General features: G+C 43.9%; 1 protein-coding gene across 1 annotated transcript in view; it reads left to right on the top strand.

Annotated features, from left to right (window-relative positions):
* The window catches only part of LOC121440267 (methyl-CpG-binding protein 2), a 71,540-nt gene extending 52,829 nt beyond the window's left edge, over positions 1-18,711 (top strand). Inside the window, exons 3-4 of the mRNA XM_041641024.1 lie at positions 7,400-7,750; positions 8,755-18,711. Of these exons, the coding sequence (XP_041496958.1) occupies positions 7,400-7,750; positions 8,755-9,847 (1,444 nt within the window). The 3' untranslated portion in view covers positions 9,848-18,711. The remainder of the gene's footprint in view (positions 1-7,399; positions 7,751-8,754) is intronic.
* The last annotated feature ends 2,299 nt before the right edge of the window (positions 18,712-21,010 follow it).

Raw genomic sequence — 21,010 nt, 5'->3', positions numbered from 1 at the left:
TTTTTTATCTGGTATGGTGGATTTGGGTTCAGATTTTCATTTTATACACTTCTAAAAATGAGATGTACTATAAAAATTGGTTGCCTTTATTTGGGGAGGGGCCTGCTTTTATTTCACAAGAACTGTTTTTTTCTTTTAGTGGTTTTCTTTTTCAGGTTCAAGTCCATCCTTTATATAATGTCTATGTATACCAAATCATCACATCACATTTATCCAACTTAAATATAATAGTCTTTATATTTGAATATATAAGTCTTTAATAGTCATTTAAATGTTTAAATAAAGACAGCTCCATTAGACTCATACCATACATCATGTACATAAGGATTTCTATCCACTCAACTCAGTTTCATCTGACTAAATATTACTAATATGGAAAGATTTAAATCTTTCATTATATTTCTTTTGGCTTTTCAAGACATAGGTTGTTTCTTGGATCTTCTCTATAGAAGAGACTTTAAAATACATAGTGAATTTAGAGCAAGGCAGCTGAAGCTTAAATTGTACCATTGTAGCCTTCAAGCAGAAACTCTTCCCCTCCTCCTTAGAGACCAATAAGACACTCTTCCATTGCCAATTTGATTTCATGGATATTTAAACAGCTGAAGCTGTCATTTCAAATTGCTGCTGCCTTTATATTACTTCATGCAGAGAAGCCTCCCTGAATCAGAGATTCTACAGCAGATACTGAAATTGAAAAGGACTGAGTGCAACAATTAAATTACACTGTAGGGCGAAAGCAACTGGTTTAAGGAAAGAATCTTGTTCTCTGACCCCAGGCTGTTTTGTGGAGAAGTGGCCTCTACCCTGCGCCCTAAGTCCATGATGACCTTGTATGCTCTTTTAATTCTATGTCACTCCATGAGATAATTAGAAATGAAAGATGCTAAGAAACACTCTCTCCTGAAATTGGCCTACTGCACACATGAGTGAAATTAGAAAAACCTAGAACGTTGCTAAGTTGCTGAAAATTTCTTAGAGCTCATACAAGAGAGGGCATGAATTATGCTGGGTTCAGTTGAAAATCTTTCGGATGCTGAATTTACCTGACTTTTTAGTGCTCTTCTTAGTTCAGGCTTCTATTGCTGTGATAATACACTGCGACCAAAAGCAACCCAGGGAGGAAAGAATTTATTTTACCTTACAATTTAAAAGTTCATTATTGAAGGAAGCCAAGGCAGGAACTCAGAGCAAAGACCTGAAGGCAGGAACTGATGCAGAGGCCATGGAGGGGTGTTACTTACTGGCTTACTCTTGTGGCTTACTCAGCCTGCTTTCCTATACCGCCCATGACCACCAGCCCAGTGTTTGCCACACCCACAATGAGCTGGGCCCTCCCAGATCAATCACTAATTAAGAAAATGTTCTACAGACATGCCTACAGGATGCATTCCCTCTTCTGAAATGACTCTAGCTTGTATCAAGTTGACATTAAACTGACCAGCACATCTACCTTGTTTTCTTTGAGGCAGGGTCTCTCTGCATAATCCAAGTTAACCTTAAATTTACAGTCCTCCTGTCTCAGCCTCCTGACTACTGAAATTAATTGCTCACCACCACATTCATCTCCCTTCTTTCTTTTAGTACTAGAGATTGAACCCAGAGCAGACAGAAGAATATTAGACAAACATCCTACCAAGCTACTGAAACATGCCTCCAACCCTTATCCCATGGTGCTGGTGGTGGTGTATTTGAAACAGGGTTTCTCTAGGTAACAGAAACAGGGTTTCTCTAGGTAACAGCCCTGGCTGTCCTGGAACTCTGTTGACAAGACTGACAAGTGCTGGAATTAAAGGTGTGTATACTACCCACTCACAGCTTCCTCTCCTATTTTTAAATTTAAAAGCCTTAGGGATTGTGAGTAGTCTTTCCTCTGTTATCATTGTTTGACTGGCTTAGACTGCCCTGTTAATTTACTAAGTACAGAACACAGCCTCCTGGTTCTGCCTTGAGGATCTCTAAAATGGGGTTACTATAAATAATAGTCACTATAAAAATGCAGGTAATTCTCACTTCCCAACTCCTCTGGATATAATGATTTGGCCTCCTAGTACAACAAGATTTCTCTAACTTTTAATTTTCCTTTGCTGCATCCAGGGAAGGCAACCTAGCTCTGGAATCACTGAATGTTGTTTTATTACCCAAGAACATTGCCTTGGGCTATAATAGAGATTTAATATGTAATATCTGTCAGAGCCTCTCTATTCCAATGTGATATGTACATTGGCGGAGGGGGACAGTAATTTTTTTTTTCAGTGCTGGGACTTAAACCAGTAACATCACACAAAAGATAAGTGCTTTACCACTGAGCTGCATCTCCAGCTCAAAAATATGAGGTTTTAAAGGAAAAACTAGGATAGAACCAGTGCAAATATATATGACTTAGTAACCAGAGCTCACTAATGAAACCATGCTGTATACAGGGACTAGAAGATAGCTTGGTCTGTAAAATTATTGCCTTATAACTATGAGAAACTGAGTTTGATTCTCAAGAAGCTATATACAAAACTGGATGTGATAGCACACATTTGAAATCCCAGCACTGGGGAGATGAAGACAAGATGATCCCTGACAAGTACAAGGCCAGTAAGAGATCCTGCTTCAAATGAGATGAGTGACATTCTTGATGATGACACTCAAGATTATCTTCTAGCCTCCACATTCATTTGCACACACATACACCAGCACGTATAAGCATTAAAAAAAAAAAAAAACTCTAGCCAGGCCTTTAGCCCCAGCACTTCAGGAGGCAGAGGTAGGTGGATCTCTGTGAGTTCAATGCCAGCCTGGTCTACTGAGTGGATTCCAGGACACCTAGGACTAAACAGAGAAATCTTGTCTCAAAAAACAAATAAATAATTATAAATAAGCAAGCAAATTCACTCTAGTTACAAAGCTGAATGTGGCATGCACCTATAATCCCAGCAATTAGGTGATCAAGAGTTCCAGGCCAGCTTGGACTTCATGAGACCCTGTCTGGAGGGAGGAGGTTTGGTTACTATAGTACTGTAGCACACTGCAGTCATCCCTTCTCACCATAACCAGTCTGCTTGCTTTCTTGGGCTGCTTCAGAAGGTCCTGGATGTTATTAACTCCTGGGCAAGCAAGTTTCTGGGAGCCTAGATTTGGCTACCTTTGACATTGCTTTTTTTCTTAAACATGAAGACTATAGCTTTACATCAATTCATTCCCATGTGGCAGCTTCACCATATACAGTGTGGTGTTGTTGCTGTTTGAGCTACTAAAAGAAAGTGCTTCAACAATGTTTCTAGGTGTTTCTTTTTGTTTTGCTTTAAAAAGAAAAAACAAGCTTTGTGCACCTTTAATACTAGAACTTGGGAGGCAGAGGTAGGTGGAGCTGTGTGAGTTGAAGGCCAGCGTGGTCTACAGTATTGAGTTCCAGAACAGCCAGAGCTACATAGTAAGACCCTGTCTCTGAAAAATAAAAAACGGCGTATGGATAATGTGGTGCTTGCTAGCCTAGCTCACCATGTATGGAATATGCAGCCTGATCTAGAACTTGCAGTGATCTTCCTGCCTCTGCTTTCTAATTTCAGTTGTTTCTCTGTCTTTGTGTAATACAAAGGCATTCTCTTTGTAAAGAAGCTTGCTTCAAAATACTACTCTTGGAGATGGGGAAATGGCTCAGTGGTAGAGTACTGCCTAGCATAACCATTAAAAAATGGCATCAGGCTGAGTCTGGTGATATACACTTTAATCCCAGCACTTGGGAGGCAGAGCCAAGAGGATCTCTGGTCAGCCTGGTCTATATAGTGACTTCCAGGAACCCCAGAGCTACATAATAGAGAGACTCTGTCCCCGCCCCCCCCCCCAAATTTTTTAATTGCCATAAACCAGTAGAGTTTCTGATGATATTGATGTCATTTCCCCTTTTGAAATATATTATCACATTGACACTATACATATCCCTTCAACCCCTGAATCATTTCCCCTTTGAGAGTTGGAAGTTGTTATGATGTTCAGTTATAAATACTTAAGCCTGGCTTTCCTAAGAGTAGACAGGCATAGTTACAACACTTCGGAAGTTTAGCAATGAGCTAATGTAGAGCCTTATTCACATTTCCCTGAATGTCCCGTTAATGCCTTTTTTTAGTGCCTTTAAAACTAGTCCAATCCAGGGTTTAGTTTTGCATTCAGATGCTCTGTCTTCTCAGTCTTCTTATTCTTTAGTCTGTGTATTCCTTCCTTCTTTGTAGGTATGTTTAAGACAGTCTGTGATGTCTTTGCTAAGATATTTGTTTGGTTCAACATTTTTAGGTGTTTCAACAGGAGGGTTGTGTCCCACATTTACTGGAAACTCAGCAGTCCTACTGTTGTAATCATCTTTTATAATTACTGCCTTGTGACTCTCGGACCTTCAAGGATCTCTCCAACGTCATCTCCTGCCAATTCCAACCCACTGATGTACAACACACTACTGCTAGCTCTTAAGCTCCCCATTTGTTCATTTACTCAAAGCCTACCTACTTTCAGCACTAACCTAGCTGGTTAGTTTACTAACTAATTACCAACTAATTACTAACTAATCTGGTTAGAGAGATATAGATATCAAAAGAAGCAGATGTAGCATTCTGTCAGCCTCCTGACTATTAACATGGCATGTGTTTCTTAAGTGTCAAGCACTGAGACAAGAATTGGTGTGTACAATGGTATATTTTATGTTCATGGAGAGTAGAGGTGGTATGCTCTACTTCCAGGACACAGGGGAAGGGAGGGACAGAAGTAGGGAAGGCCCCTGAGAAGTGTCAGTTTAACCTACAGGATGAAAGATCTCCAAATGAAGAGGCAAGAAAGAACAAGCCCAGAGCTGCTGTTAATACAGGGGGAGGTATCATGGGTTACTTTTCCTTCTGGGAAAAGGCATCACAGTGGTTGATAAAATCCCACTGGGGCTTCCCGCATTTGTAGCTAGTAGCTGCAAAAAAAAATGCTGTTAAGTACATGTTCCTCACCCAGACTTCCTTCTCAGTCACTGGAACTGCTGCCTGCCCAGACTTTGACACAAATCTTAATTTAGTTCTGCCCTGTTACCATTGAGCTTTGTTGATTCTCCCCTAAACAGATTCCAAATCCTTTACTGCCTACATCCTTGCCCATGCCTAGGCTATTGCTAAAACTTTTTTTTTACTTACCCATGCTCTGTTTTTGTACTCCCATCCCCAGCTTTACTGGCACCACAGGATGCCCCAGAACCAGAGTCACCCATTTCACCTTTGAGTTTGTCTAATGTCTATACTACCCCTGGAACATTATTGTTGGCTTTGGAATATATCCCACTACAGGAACACTATGGTCAGAAGTTGAAGTCTTTTTTTTTATAATACATTATGTTTGGTAATATACTTAGGCTCCTTTGTTCCTGTTTAGATGCATTATAATAGCATATTTTTGTTTTATTTTTAGTAATGTTAACATTTACAGTTATATTCCAAGAAGTGTTCAGCAGGGGCTCTTATCTTGTTCTTACCTATCCTAGACTAGCCTGCAATTCTGCACACCAAATGCATAACGTAAACATACTTGCAATTTGTTTTTATACTTCAAAAAAGATCAGAAACTCATCCTTCCCTAGCTACATAGCCTTGCATTATATAAGCATCCCATAGTTTATTCACCAAGTCTCCTTGGTGACACGGATTGGAAAGGCCTGCAGTCTTAGCTAGTGAAAATAAAGTTTTAGTGAAAATTGTCATACCTGTCTTGTTAGGCATTTCCAGAGGTATCTCCCTGGGTAGATTTTTAGAAGGTGTTCCTTTGCTCATGTGACTTACGTTTGACCGTGTGGTGGTCAACATATTTCAGAATACAAGTGATAGTTCCGAAGAAACCAACTTGTCTTCTTAGTATAGTGATTTTCTCAAACTCAAGTACTGTTCAGAATCAGGGAAGCAGCCCTGGTATTCAAAAGCCCTTTGCAAGTGATAAATACCTTCTCTATACCTCTTTGGCCTTTTTCTTGCCAGCTGTGCTAGTAAATACCCCTCCTTTCCTCTGTCACTGAGAGCTTCCTTATAAGCCAGGCCTGAAAGTTGAACTGTGAGCAGACCACAATGCTTCTAGATGCACCTCACAGCCTCATGGGCTTACTTTCCAGTTCTTCTACTCTTAGACCAATAGGCAGATGCTACTTCTTTCCAAATCTTCCTTAGTCTAGCCTGTATCTTAGAGGTGCAAGCAGTGCAATGTGACCAAATTCTGTAGTCATGGGGGTACTCACTGTGTACAGGAGGGGACCCCACGAAGAAAAAACAAAACCTGTAGAAGGAGCTACCTCTGTCCACAAGTAAAAATGGGCAGGTGTCCTGTCCTGGAATATGGCAATTGTTCTATAATTATACCTTTCTCTATTCCTCTGAGAATAAGGTGATTGTTTGTTTGCTTGTTTTTGGTAAGGAATATATTGTGGTAAAGACCCATATGACCCAGGATCCCTTTTTTTTATACTGGAACCCTAGGCAGCAGTTGCTGTTTGCCTGAATTAGCAATAGTTATACAGTGCTTTGGGACCTTTTTGTCCATAATTCTCACAGAAAGGATGCCTCTCAGATGAGATTAACTACCATTGAGATGAGGAAACCGCAGCCTACACTACTGAAATCACTTATTGGGGTCCTTATTTTGAGAATGGCAAAGTCATAAAGCTGGAGCAATGGCTCAGAAGTTAACACTGCTGCTCTTCCCAAGGACCTGGATTCAATTCCCAGAACCCACATACTGGATCACAACCATTTGTAACTTTAGTCTCAAGGAACCCAATTCCCTCTTCCGGCCTCCACAGGCATTAGGCTCTCATGTGGTACACAGTCATACATGCAGACAAAATAGATAAAAGAAATAAAAGAAAATGACAAAGTCAGAATTGGAGCTCAGGTTGACCAATTCCAATTTCATATGTTCTTTTTCTGACTGCTGTATAACACTTTTCAGGGGGTTTGAAATCCTAAAACAGGTCATGGTAGGCAGTTCCTTTTCCAGCAGTGGAGAGCCTTTTGTCATGTGGGCAAGCCCAGGGGGCCCACAGGTGTAACTTATAAACTGATGTCCGCTAGTAATATGTTGAGAAGCCAACCCTACGGTGCTTAAACTCAAGAGAAAAATATATGCCCCTTTCACAGCACCAGAACTAGGGTTTGGAATAGTATGATAAAAGTCAAGTGCATTTGACCAACATCACCAGAAACCCAAAACCTCTAAAAAAAAAAAAAAAAAAACTTTGGGCCTCAGGTTGACCCAAGGATACATTATCCTAGGGGAGTTACCAAGAGCTGAGCATCCAGTAGCCGGGGATCTCATGTATGGTGCCCAAACTTGCCTGTACTCACTACTCTGCATGCAACTGTGTTCTCTGTGATACTTACATATTTGTTTAATACTTCAGGGAGGAAAAGTCAGAAGACCAGGATCTCCAGGGACTCAAAGACAAGCCCCTGAAATTTAAGAAGGTGAAGAAAGACAAGAAAGAAGACAAAGAGGGCAAACATGAGCCGCTACAGCCTTCAGCCCACCATTCTGCCGAGCCAGCAGAGGCAGGCAAAGCAGAGACATCAGAAAGCTCAGGCTCTGCCCCAGCAGTGCCAGAAGCCTCTGCTTCCCCCAAACAGCGGCGTTCCATCATTCGTGACCGAGGACCTATGTATGATGACCCCACCTTGCCTGAAGGTTGGACACGAAAGCTTAAGCAGAGGAAGTCTGGCCGCTCTGCTGGAAAGTATGATGTATATTTGATCAAGTAAGTAAGAGCAAGTCCTGTGTCTATGGATCAGGAAAAGCCGGATGGGTGGGAGGGCTAGATATAAGGATCCATTGAAACTACAGCTCTGTAGCTACTTGTAGGACACTTAAAAACTAACATCAATACCAGATACATTCAGAAAGCACTACAGAGGTCCCTACCCTGTTTCCCTGCTTCAGAGTAGTTCGTCCTTTACCTATGCCACATATCAAGTTTTTTCTGTTTGCCTCTAAATCAGTGTTGGGAAAGGTTTGCTGTTTAGCAGGGCCTCTAGAAAGGGACACAAACTGATTCTGTGTGCCTTTCCAACTGTTCCTTTTGCATTTGTCCAGTTTTAGACTAACCTCATAGTGTTTTCTGTTAAAGTAAAGTAACTTCCAGAGCCAGAGGTTTAAAGGAGCAACTAAGAAGTATATCAGTTCTACCCCTTAAATAAATGATTCCAGAAAGGCTAAAAATTTCCCCAGTATTTGGGGGTAGCTTTATTTAATCTTCAACTCTAAGAAAGGTGAGGAAAGCTTTATTGCACTGAAATGGGTTTCCAAAGAGGCTAGACTCCATACCTCAGTTCAGATGCAGGAATGTTTTGATGGTAGATTAGGTCTGGGTACCAACCAACAGAATCAGTCCAGCTCAATATTCCCCTAGTACCAGGCCTGATTCCTTTGGTTTCTGGATTGTGGAGAAGCCAGGGCATACAGAGGAGTGGACTTAAGAGGTAGACAGGTCCTCTGAGGCTTTTAGGTCCAGCTGTTCTTGCTCTTTAACAAGCTATATAGGTACCCACTACTCCTGATAACATGATTTCTACCCATGCAGCAGTGCATTGCATCTGACCTAAGTGTGCCCTCCAGTTTTAGGTCATCTCAGTTCTTCAGTTTGACTCTTGTTCACTTACAATGTCTTATAAGAAAGCTTGTCAATACCATCTTCTCTACCTCAGTCTCTTAAGTTGTCATAAAAAAATGTTATTGTTTGTGTCTCTCCATTTGTCTCCACAGTCCCCAGGGAAAAGCTTTTCGCTCTAAAGTGGAATTGATTGCTTACTTTGAGAAGGTAGGCGACACCTCCTTGGACCCTAATGATTTTGACTTCACGGTTACTGGAAGAGGGAGCCCCTCCCGGAGAGAGCAGAAACCACCTAAGAAGCCCAAATCTCCCAAAGCTCCAGGAACTGGCAGGGGTCGGGGACGCCCCAAAGGGAGCGGCACTGGGAGACCCAAGGCAGCAGCATCAGAAGGTGTTCAGATGAAAAGGGTCCTGGAAAAGAGCCCTGGGAAACTTCTTGTCAAGATGCCTTTCCAAGCATCGCCTGGAGGAAAGGGTGAGGGAGGCGGGGCTACCACTTCTGCCCAGGTCATGGTGATCAAACGCCCTGGCAGAAAGCGAAAAGCTGAAGCTGACCCTCAGGCCATTCCTAAGAAACGTGGCAGAAAGCCTGGGAGTGTGGTGGCAGCTGCTGTTGCAGAGGCCAAAAAGAAAACCGTGAAGGAGTCTTCCATACGGTCTGTGCATGAGACCGTGCTCCCGATCAAGAAGCGCAAGACCCGGGAGACAGTCAGCATTGAAGTCAAGGAAGTGGTGAAGCCCCTATTGGTGTCCACCCTTGGTGAGAAGAGTGGGAAGGGACTGAAGACCTGCAAGAGCCCTGGGCGAAAAAGCAAGGAGAGCAGCCCCAAGGGGCGCAGCAGCAGCAGCAGTGCCTCCTCACCCCCTAAGAAGGAGCACCATCATCACCACCACCATTCAGAGTCCCCAAAGGCGCCCATGCCACTGCTCCCACCCCCACCCCCACCCCCACCTGAGCCTGAGAGCTCTGAGGACCGCATGAGCCCCCATGAGCCCCAGGACTTGAGTAGCAGCATCTGCAAAGAGGAGAAGATGCCCCGAGGAGGCTCGCTGGAGAGCGATGGCTGCCCCAAGGAGCCAGCCAAGACTCAGCCCATGGTGGGGTCGACCACCGCCACAGTTGCAGAAAAGTACAAACACCGAGGGGAGGGAGAGCGCAAAGACATTGTTTCATCCTCCATGCCAAGGCCAAACAGAGAGGAACCTGTGGACAGCCGGACGCCCGTGACCGAGAGAGTTAGCTGACTTTACACAGAGTGGATTGCAAAGCAAACCAACAAGAATAAAGGCAGCTGTTGTCTCTTCTCCTTATGGGTAGGGCTCTGACAAAGCTTCCCGATTAACTGAAATAAAAAATATTTTTTTTTCTTTCAGTAAACTTAGAGTTTCGTGGCTTCAGGGTGGGAGTAGTTGGAGCATTGGGATGTTTTTCTTACCAACAAGCACAGTCAGGTTGAAGACCTAACCAGGGCCAGAAGTAGCTTTGCACTTTTCTAAACTAGGCTCCTTCAACAAGGCTTGCTGCAGATACTACTGACCAGACAAGCTGTTGACCAGGCACCTCCAACACCCTCCCCCCAGTGTGCTCATTAGAGACAGCAGTTGAGAGGACACTCCCATTTTTGGTGCCCATTTTTGGTGCCATTGATGCCCTGTCCATAGCTTCCCTGACTCTTCTACCATCCCAGCTCCCAATCTGAGGGACTGGGAGGTATGAGGCAGGAAAAACCATTGGATTTTTTAGAGAAGACTGGAGGTGGTCAGTGATTGTGGCCCAATGATTAGAACTGTGGTGGCACAAGTCTGGCCCCACACCCACCCCAATCCAAAACTGACAAGGTTATTTTGAAGAATAGGAAAGTGGCACCTGTCTGATCCTGCTCTGGCATGGCTAGGAGCGAGTTCTGAACTGCTAGATTGTAGACTGCCTGAGCCACAGAAGAGGATGACACAGGGTGAAATGTCATCACCTGTTCATAAGGCATGCTCTCCTAGAGAATGTTAAAGAGGTGCCATGGAGGCCAGCAGGACAGGGCACAGGCAGGCTGGGTGGGGGTCAAGCCAGGCCTAGTGCCACAGAATAAGAGCAGCCTATGACATAGTTAAGGACTTGTGGATGGAACAAGGGGTATGGGGGAAGAAAGAAAAATATTCTTCCAATTACTTTACAGTTTTCCTTTAGGGACAGCTTAGAATTATTTGCACTATTGAGTCTTCATGTTCCCACTTCAAAACAAACAGATGCTCTGAAAGCAAACTGGCTTGAAATGGTGACACTTTGTCCCACAAGGCACCAGACTTGGCAGTGTTCAGAACTACCTGGATGGATCTGTATATACCTGCGCTTGTTTTAAAGTGGGCTCAGCGCATAGGGTTCCCACGAAGCTCCGAAACTCTAAGTGTTTGCTGCAATTTTATAAGGACTTCCTGATTGCTTTCTCTTTTGTCCTTCCATTTCTGCTTTCCTTCCATTTCATGCTTTCGTTTTTTACCCATCCTCCTTCCCCTAGCTCCTAATTGTCTCTTCTGTTCCAGGCAACTTTAGTGCCCAACCACATGCTTACCTGACAGCAGTCAACCACAGCCCTAGGATTCTCCCTGCCCTTTGACTTCTCATTGCCAGTGCCAGCTATCATGTTTAACCCTGAGCAAGTGCTGGGCTCTGCTGAGTCCTTCCTAACCTCTGAAGAACAAGAGGTCAGTAAGCTCTTGCTCCCCTAGGTAGCTTCTTCCTTGCTAAGAAAAATGTCAAAAGGCTTTTCAGACCCTAAACAATGAGCCTTTTTACCTTCTGCTCTAGAAAAGTGGGCTAGAGAAACTGGGCCACATGTGGTAGCTGAAAGAGATATAGAGGCCCCCTGTGTTCTGCCAGAATCACTGAGTGGCCCAACAGGAGCACCGTGCCCACTATCCTTGAACCCACCCAGAAGTCTAAATGTCAAGCATAATGTGGTAAGGCACCTGTCAGGACTTGAGCTGGGAGTGACACCAGGGCTCCTTGCTCTTCTGACATAAACACCTGCCAAGTCTTTTTCTAGTAGAATTCTTTCCCTTTTGCTCACTGGGGACTGGGTGGAGCCAGCACACCCCATATTTCAATCTCTGCTCTGTAAGTGTAACGGTGGATTTTATAGGCTTGGCTTTGCCGTGGGATTTTAATTGATCAGTTTTTATTTGGGATCCCAAAGTTTTAACCTCTGTTCAGGAAGTCCTTATCTAGCTGCATATCTTCATCATATTGGTATATCCTTTTCTGTGTTTACAGAGATATCTCGTATCTAAATCTGTCCAACTGAGAAGTACCTTATCAAAGTAGCAAATGAGACAGCAGTCTTATGCTTCCAGAAACACCCACAGGCACGTCCCATGTGAGCTTCTGCCATGAACTGTCAAGTGTGTGTTGTCTTGTGTATTTTCGTTACTGTTCCCCAGCTTCTTTACTGTGGTGTAATCATGGAAGAGTGAAACATCATAGAAATCATCTAGCACTTCCTTGCCAGTCTTTAGCGATCAGGAACCATAGTTGACAGTTCTAATTGATAGCTTAAGATAAAACCATGTTTGTCTCTTCTGGAATGGTTAGAACTAAGTGAGAGATTTTGCCCCATTCTGATTGCAGTCATAGTTGGGCTTTCTTGCATATCTGTATCCCTTTCCTTGTGCTACAAATGCAAACCTTGCAACCAACTTCCCCGTCAGGCAATCATTTTGCCTGTTCTGCTGTTGATCCTCAGCATTGGTTCTGATTCCTCCCCAGGAATGGAAGAGAGGGGTCAGAAGAGGGACTCTCAAGGGTCCAGGCTTCCTCCAAGGACAAAAGGCCCCTGCGGGCCCCCACCACACCCCACCCCTGCAGTGGCCTCACACTCCCCAAGGACACCTTTCCATACCCTCACAGCATCTAGCCAGGTTGACATCAAATTGTTTATTGTGGTTTGCTTGGGGTTTTGATGTTATACTTACTTAGTCCAATGAAATGTGACTCTTAGGTTGGGGATCCCTCATCCTTGGAAGACAAAGTAGGCTGATTAGACATTCACAGTTGGGATTGCAGCACTTTGGGTGCCATTTTCTTTAATTTGATCCCCATCTTCAGCCTCCTCACTCCCCAGCTTTCCCTTAGAGCTGGTTTCAAAACTGCAGGTGGTGGTGCCTGCAGCTCCTTAGGGTTTTTTGTTTGTTTGTTTTTGTTGTTGGGGTTTTTGGTTTTTTGGGTTTTTTTTTTTTTTTGTTTTTTGAGGGTTTTTTTGGCTTTCTGCTTTTTTTTCCCCATTCCCTCATCCCCAAATAAGGGCATCATGAGTCAGTCTACTTTAAGTGGGCAATTTTTTTTTGGGGGGGGGGGGTTGCCCTGTCAGCTAAGGACTCTATATAGGCACTCATGCTGCTTTTGCCTTGCAGTCAGGTTAACAGGAGGTAGAAAGGGAAAGCCATAGGTTTCTCACCAGCTGTGTCTGGCTCAGACCTGGAGTATGGCCTTGCTTTTGATGTATTTGAATATTATAAAGATTGGGTGGCATTTTCACTGGATATGTAAAGAATACAGGAACTGACCAACAGCTTTCAGGTACCTGGGGCTAGATCTTGAAAGTCATATCCAATCTTCCCTACCATGTTCTTGTTGTTAGTTACTACTACCTCTCCCAAATAGATTGTTGCATATCCTCCAACTATGTTCGTCCTGGCCCATTCCTGCCCATTCTTGAGTCTGACTTAACCAGTGGAACTGATGCCCCTGACAGTGTAGTGAGTTGAGAACTCTTGGTCACAGCCAGCCTCTAGTACAGCTGCCTTCTGCTGGTGCTGTATTTCCATATCAAAAGGCACCGGGGAGATCTAAAAGTACCACTTCCCCCAGTCCATCAGTGCCAATGTAGCCTGTGATCCCAGCATGGGTACAGAGAACTCTGTTTAGTGCTATCCCAACAGGCTAGAAGCCACAAACTTTGGAAGTGGGAACCAGAGCGGCCCAAATTGCTGCTGCTTCCCCCAGCTTGTTCTTGCTACGACAGTGATAAAAGGGCAATAACCAGAGACTTACTGCCAAGTTTGGTGGGGAAAGAGTTTCTAGAGCTAATAGGACTTTTGAATTTTAAGTAAGTTGTAATAAGTGGCTCAAGCACAGCCAGGAACAAGCAAAAGGCTTGGAACTGATCAGATGAGACCAGCCAGATTTCATGCCACTCAAGTGGAGTCCAGCTGCCTGAGCTCTATAGCATTTCTCTAACCACAAAGAGCAGTCTAGCCTGGCTCTCCAGGCTAAGGAGTGGTCACAGGTGCCAGTTCTAAAAGAAAACATTTGTGCATCAGTTCATGGCCTATATCTTTGCCCCATTGTTTGCTGATTCAGGTTCACACTACAGATTCTAGGACAGATGGCTGAGACTTGGAAAAAAAGTTTCTAGAGCCCCTGTGGACCATGGCATAGCAAAGTCCCAAGTTGAAGGGGGCTAGGCAGACGCAGCAATGCCCTATGCTGGACCAAGTGCCCTCTGCTTCATTCACATCCTCTTCTGGCTCTTCCTTCCTGTTCTCTGCTTCAGTGAACCAGCCAAACTCTGAAGAGAGTTGTTGATTCTCTCCATTTTGATGTCCTTCTATTTTAGGTACTATATTAATCTTTAGAAAAAGCTTAGTCTAATTGTTACAAATCGCTAGGATACTGCCTCCCCCAGTATGCTAAAGGGGAAAAGTTGAACACTGAAACTAGTTCTCAACTATTTAGTAGGAAAACCTTGAAAACATTTGGCAAAAAAAAAAAAACAATAATACATTTTGATGGTTCTGAATAAGAGGAGGCTTTTGCAAAAAAAAAAAATGTTGATTCAAAAGTACTTAGTTCTGGTGAGTGATCTGAGCAAAGGGAACTCCTACATCTGTGGAGGTCAAACTGGCAGACTGTTGAGATTCGAGACATTATTATTATTAGAAAACCTCTTTGGGTAGCTGACGCCAGGATGCCACTTCTGACCTTGTCCTTTGCTGGTATGAAGTTTACTGGCCTACCAGATGCCAAAACTTCATGAAACCAGCTCTTGGTGTATCAAGTAGAACACTTGTCAATGACCCAGAAGGCCCATCACAAAGTGTCTTCTCTCTTCTCATCTTCACTGAGCCTACCCTAGCACTACTGCATAAACTAGGGAGGGTGTGTTGCCTACAGAGCATCCCTCCCTGGGACCTACTGTCTCTTGTACTCTGCCTACCCCTCCCTCAGGATCTTGGCATAGATGAAATGGCTGTGTGGCAAGTACTTTGGCATGCCCTCCTAAACTTACCCCAGTGCCTCTCCCTGCCTCTTTAAGTCAGTCTCCCACTAGGGAGGCATGAGAGCCCATAGAGTGGAGAAGGGAGGACAAGAAAGGCAGGCAGGCAATGCAAAGGCTCTAGGAGGAAGGACAGGCCCTCAGGCTTTGCACAAGCAGGACTCAGCCACTCATGGAACTAAGTATCATCTTTGAGTTTAAGAACATTTGGGCAACTTGAAAATGACCTTTGTTCCTTGCTCTTCCTCTCATCTTTTATCAGGTCCTGTTTAGCACAAAGAGAAAATGCAGTGAAAAGGCAAAGAGGTTTGGCTCCTGCCCACTGATAGTCCCTCTCCCTGCATTGTTTGTGTGTCAAGTGGCAAAGCTGTTCTTCCTGGTGACCCTGATTATATCCAGTAATTTATAGACTATATGCATAGGTCTGCTTTGTCTCTTCTATTCTGGGATTTTGATTTGCTCTTCAGTTTTGCTTTTAGTTTTTCTATTTTTATTTTATGTACCAACTAGACACAAAGCAGTTGAATTTATATATATATATATATATCTGTATATTGCACAATTATAAACTCATTTTGCTTGTGGCGCCACACACAAAAAAAACTTTTGAAATTATACCTGTTGCTTAATTACAATATTTCTGATAACCATAGAGTAGGACAAGGGAAAATAAAAAAGAAAAAAAAAAGAAAAAAAAGAAAAAAAAGACATCTGCTGGTCACTTCTTCTGTCCAAGCAGATCTGTGATCTTTCCTCACTTCTTTCAAAGGCTTCCCTGTGCTAAGTGAAGGAAGCTCCAGGCTGCACCCAGGTTTTGTACTTTGTTTCTCCTCTGCCGTGAAAGAGACCCCATGATTCTGGGTGCAGAACAGTTCATTTCAGCATGGCAAGGGGGGAGCAGGCGCACTCCCTTTACCTGCTGAAATCAGAACTTAGTGGGCATAGCCCAGTCCTCACTTCTAGCGGTGGGGAACTGGCATGCATGGTGGTGGCCCAATGTCCTCCACCCTTCCCTGGCCAGGGAGAGCCTGTGTGTAGTAAGTCTGGCAGGCTTCCCCCAATTAGCAGGGCTCGGAGCATTTCAAAAACCCTCCTCACTTTGCCGAGTCCAGGGACTGGAGAGGAGATAGGAGACTTGACCTATCTCTAAACTTGTTAGCTGTACCAGGTAGAATTCCAGAGACCCCAGAATCACATCCAGCAGTCCAATGGGTCTCCTCCAGAAATATCCCTTTCTCTTCTCCCTGCTCCCATGAGTAACTGCATTTGCTTTTACAATTCTTGATGAGCAATATCTGCTAGACAGTTTAGCCGTAACAGTTCTTTTTGCAAAAAGATCATTCTTAAGTAATTAAAAACACCCCCCCAAAAAAATCCAGAACCTTGTTCTTCCAAAGCAGAGAGCATTACAATCAGTAGGGCCAAAATCTGCCCTACACCTCCACCCTACCCTCCTCATCGTTGCTTCTTATGAGGCCAGACTATAGCAGAGATATTTTGTAGGCCCTTTGGGTGGCTGGGCTACCCTCGTGCCTCTTGGAAGATGGGCTGGGGAAACCTCTGAAACCCTATTCTAGAACCTTACTCTAATGAGCAATCAGTATTAGCAGAGTATCACAACATTATTCCCCAGTCAGCATAGGATGGGGGCAGAAGGGGCCAGAGGGTTGTTGCCGCTAATACTTGGCCACTGGCCGGTGGGTAACCATGTGAGTGCTTTATGGCTGATGTGAGATCAGCACCCAAGTTAGCTTCACCTGGTGACCTCTAGCTCTGCCTGGATGGAGCAGGCCACCTGGTTCAATGTTTCTGGGCAGCTTGGACAATGGAGTGCAAAAGGCTTGCAGAACATGAAGCCTGCTCCTTACCTTGCTACCATGGCCTCCTTTTCCATTTGATTTGTCACTGCTTCAATTAATAACAGCCGCTCCAGAGTCAGTAGTTGATGAATATATGACCAAATATCACCAGGACTGTTACTCAATGTGTGCCGAGCCCTTTCCTTGTGCTGGGCTCCCTGTGTACCTGGACACTGTAACGTGTGCTGTGTTTGCTCTCCTTCCTCTTCCTTCCTTGCCCTTTCCTTGTCTTTCTGGGGTTTCTCTGTTTGGATTTGGTTTGGTTTTATTCTTCCTTTTGTGTTCCAAACATGAGATTCTCTCTATTGGTCCTCTTTAACTGTGGTGTTGAGGCTTCTATTTGTGTAATTTTTGGTGGGTGAAAGGAATCTTTGCTAAGTATATCTCTTCTGTGTTTGAACTGAAGTCTGTATTGTAACTATGTTTAAAGTAATTGTTCCAGAGACAAATGCTTCTAGACACCTTTTCATTAAAACAAAGCATTTGAAGGGAGGGGATTGGTGACTAAGACAAGAGGGGCAATCTGAGGAGATGATCCCTGCTCAGATCAGCCAAAAGCCACCAAGAAGTTAAGAACTGGATTCTCATTCCAAGTCAAGAGACTGAAGTTAATATGTTGCCATTTTCAAAGTTAGCAGAACCAGGTTTTGTTCCACCCAATGGATTCTTTTGATTCCCCTTCCAAGATTATTACTACTATTGTTAATTTTAAAAAAAGACAAGGTCAGTTTCTTACAGGCAGGGAGGGAATGTAAGAGCAGAGCTGAGCTCACTGAGTAGGGAAAGGCTGGGCCTGTGTTTGCTTCAAGAAGATGCCCCACTGAGGACACAGGTTAGGAAGGAGACAGAAAATTAATTAGCCACTCCTTGCCTAAGATGGATAAGCCAAGGCAGTAGGCATTATTGTCTCCAAAGCATGTTTCAGGTACATGACCTGTCAATACACTCCTTTCACACCCCATGCTGTCCCCTAGTGCATAGTACTAATCTGATATCTTGGCTCTCCACCATGCCTGGGGAATAAAATGATGGCAGAGGATTCACTCCTTCAGAGTCCCAACAAAAGCTGGGTGTGAGATACCCTCTTCTCTTTCCATGGCAAACATCTTCAGTAAAGCTGTTATCCTTATTACGCATTGTTTCAGGCTCATATAAGAGGAACAGACCTGTGCTCCCTTAGAGCCTCTTGTGAGGATAGTGCTACCTGTAGTGACCAGTTGGCCATGGCATTTAGTAGCTGGAAGAACCAGACAGGGTACATGCTCCCTCCTAAATCCATGTTGCGCTCCCCTCTGCCAGCCTGAAGGGTGAGATCTGTAGGACAGTGCAGCCAGTGACAGGTCACCCTGTATTGAAAGATGTTGGCACCAGCTCAAAAAGCCCATCTGAGTTTAGGAGCAGGCACACAGGACACAGAGATCCAGGACAGGCATAACTGGAGGGGTCGGTCTTGAAAAGCCCTCTGTCGCATTCACCTTCAGTTTTTGTGTTTTGGGACAATTACTTTAGAAAATAAGTAGGTCGTTTTAAAAACAAAATATTGATTGCTTTTTTGTAGTGTTCAAAAAAAAGGTTCTTTGTGTATAGCCAAATGACTGAAAGCACTGATATATTTAAAAACAAAAGGCAATTTATTAAGGAAATTTGTACCATTTCAGTAAACCTGTCTGAATGTACCTGTATACGTTTCAAAAACACCCCCACTGAACCCCTGTAACCTATTTATTATATAAAGAGTTTGCCTTATAAATTTACATAAAAATGTCCGTTTGTGTCTTTTGTTGTAAAATCAAGTGGTTTTTCATAAGGTTCTTTTACTATTTGAAAAGATGGGCAGCACGTGGTTTTATTTTATTTTTGTAAGTTTTTTAATACATGTGAAAGCAAAGAATACTCAGCATGCCTTTCTAAGTGATGCGTTTGCACCTTTTGTTGGGAAGTACTGTATCCTGTGCTGTTAGCATTCTCGATAAACCTCTCTGTGAAAGTGACTCAAGGTCTGGGCTTTCATTATAAGTCAGCAGTCCCTTTCAGCTCACCTGACAGCATGATGGTGGGTTTGATCCAGCTATCCTTGAACCCCAATAGACTCTCAGTACTGAAGTGGGAGGGAAGGGAGGCCTGTCTCATATGCTGGCCTCCTTGGAATCTTCCTCAGTTTGCTCTTTGTCAATGCTTCCTAGGCACACTGCACTAACATGTGACAGGAAGGCCTGGGATGAGTGTGCCTAGAGCACAACTTCCCTCTCCTGACCAGTGTGGCAGGGGCAGCTACTGGGTCCTGGTATGCCACAGTGTTTTTTAACACCTTTCTCCTCAACTATGACTTCTATGAGTGGCTAACCTGCATTCCTGGCTAGGCTAGAGCATGCTGAGGAACTGCCTAAAGGGATCCTTTGTGTCACTGGTTTCCTATAAGAATATGAACCTTCGGCATCTGCTCACTCATTATAGCTGTCCTCAGACTAATCTGGCGTTGAGGAGAGGATAATGGGTGTGTCACATGCAATTGTGGGCAACCTAGTAAAAGTTACCTTCAAGTCCTGGCTTTGAATGTTAAATGAAAGGGTTGAAGATTCACCATGTAGACATAGAGCATCTACTGTGTGCCAGACCTATACCAGACACTGATAGTCTCCAGTACACACAAAAGGACCAAATCCCTGCCCGTAGAGCTTAGCATATATGCACACAATAATTTTTTAAATATTTATTTATTTATTATGTATACAATACTCTGTGTGTATGCCTGAAGGCCAGAAGAGGGCACCGGACCTCATTACAGATGGTTGTGAGCCACCATGTGGTTGCTGGGAATTGAACTCAGGACCTTTGGAAGAACAGGCAATGCTCTTAACCTCTGAGCCATCTCTCCAGCCCCCTGCACACAATAATTTTGAATACTAAAGTTGGTGCATCTCAATAATGACTGACCATTGAGAAACCACTCTGTTCAACATATGGTTGACCTCTTGGGTTGTTCTGTTTGTTTGGCAGGGTCCAACTTCTAGCCCAAGCTGACCTGAATAGGGTATAGGGTGATCTGCCTCAGCCTCCTAAGTGCTGAAATTACAGATGTGAGGCACCATGCCTAGCTTTGTTTTATTTATAACAAGGTCTCACTGTGTAGCTCTGGCTGGCCTAGAACTCTGCATAGTAAACCAAGCTGGCCCTCCTGCCTCTGCCTATGGAATGCTGGAATTACAGGCATGTACCACCACACCTAGTTTGACGTTACTGTGAGAGCAAATTGTCTGTGGTTTCAGAGAAGAGGCCAGAGTGGGAGCCAGCCATGGGCCTTGTGTAGACCTTTCTAGAAACAGTGTAAGTTTCTTAGAGGACAGACAAGTGAGAGGGAACCCTTTCTATCTAGAATCGGTATGACAAGAGGGTCTTGGAGAAACTGATCAGAAGAAAATGTTGCTTTACAAGTGTGCTTTCAGCTAGAAAACAGAAGGAAGGCCATGTTGCTGCCTATGGGAAAGTTCAGAGGTATGAAACTCCAAACAAACTCAAGATGTGCCCAAGAGAAGAGTTAGGTGGGGTTTAGGAAGCTTTCCCCACCGCTTTTTATGCTCAATCTTGTCAGGAAGAAGTATATGCAAACTCAACCACAGAGACAAAATGAGAAGTGCTTTGTAGGATAGCCAACTAAAGAGGATTTTTTTTTTCGGGTTTGGTCTTGGTCTTGTATCCCTGGCTGCCCTGGAACTCACTATTTGGACCAAACTAACCTCAAATTCACAGAGACCCTCCCAGAGATCCATCTGCCTTTGTTTTCCAAGTGCTAAAATTAAAGGTGTGGACCACCAAGCCAGACAGCAAGGAGTTCTTAATGGCTTAAGGCTGTTGTATGTAAATTCAGGTAGGTGGGCAGTGGCTGGCTACACCACCTTCCAAACAGCCATAAAGAGCTGGGACCGTATGGGAGGGCTTTGGGAAGGTCTTCTATAAGAAAGTGATTTGGAAAAAAAAAAAAAGAAAGTGATTTGGTGATTTGTTCCTGAGGCTTACCAGAGGCATAAAGTTCATGCAGGTAAGTGATATTGACTAATGGTAAGTGTAGGCATACCAAAGAGTTCCACAATAGCCCAGAATGGAGTATACAAAGGTTTACTTGAGAATAAAGTCATAGTAAGGGTAGCAATCCACAGTCCTCTATGTGCTGGGAACTGGGAACCGAATCCAGAAAAAAAATGAGGGCTGCACACACTTATAGTACGCGAGACCTCGTCCAAAATGGGCCAGTAGCTAAAAGGCTATTGGCTGAAAGTGTTCCCACA

Source organism: Microtus oregoni, unplaced genomic scaffold (assembly GCF_018167655.1).
Source record: "Microtus oregoni isolate MIOR12 unplaced genomic scaffold, Mior012 000067F_001, whole genome shotgun sequence".
Lineage (NCBI taxonomy): Eukaryota > Metazoa > Chordata > Mammalia > Rodentia > Cricetidae > Microtus > Microtus oregoni.
This window is presented reverse-complemented; position numbering and strand designations above follow the sequence as displayed.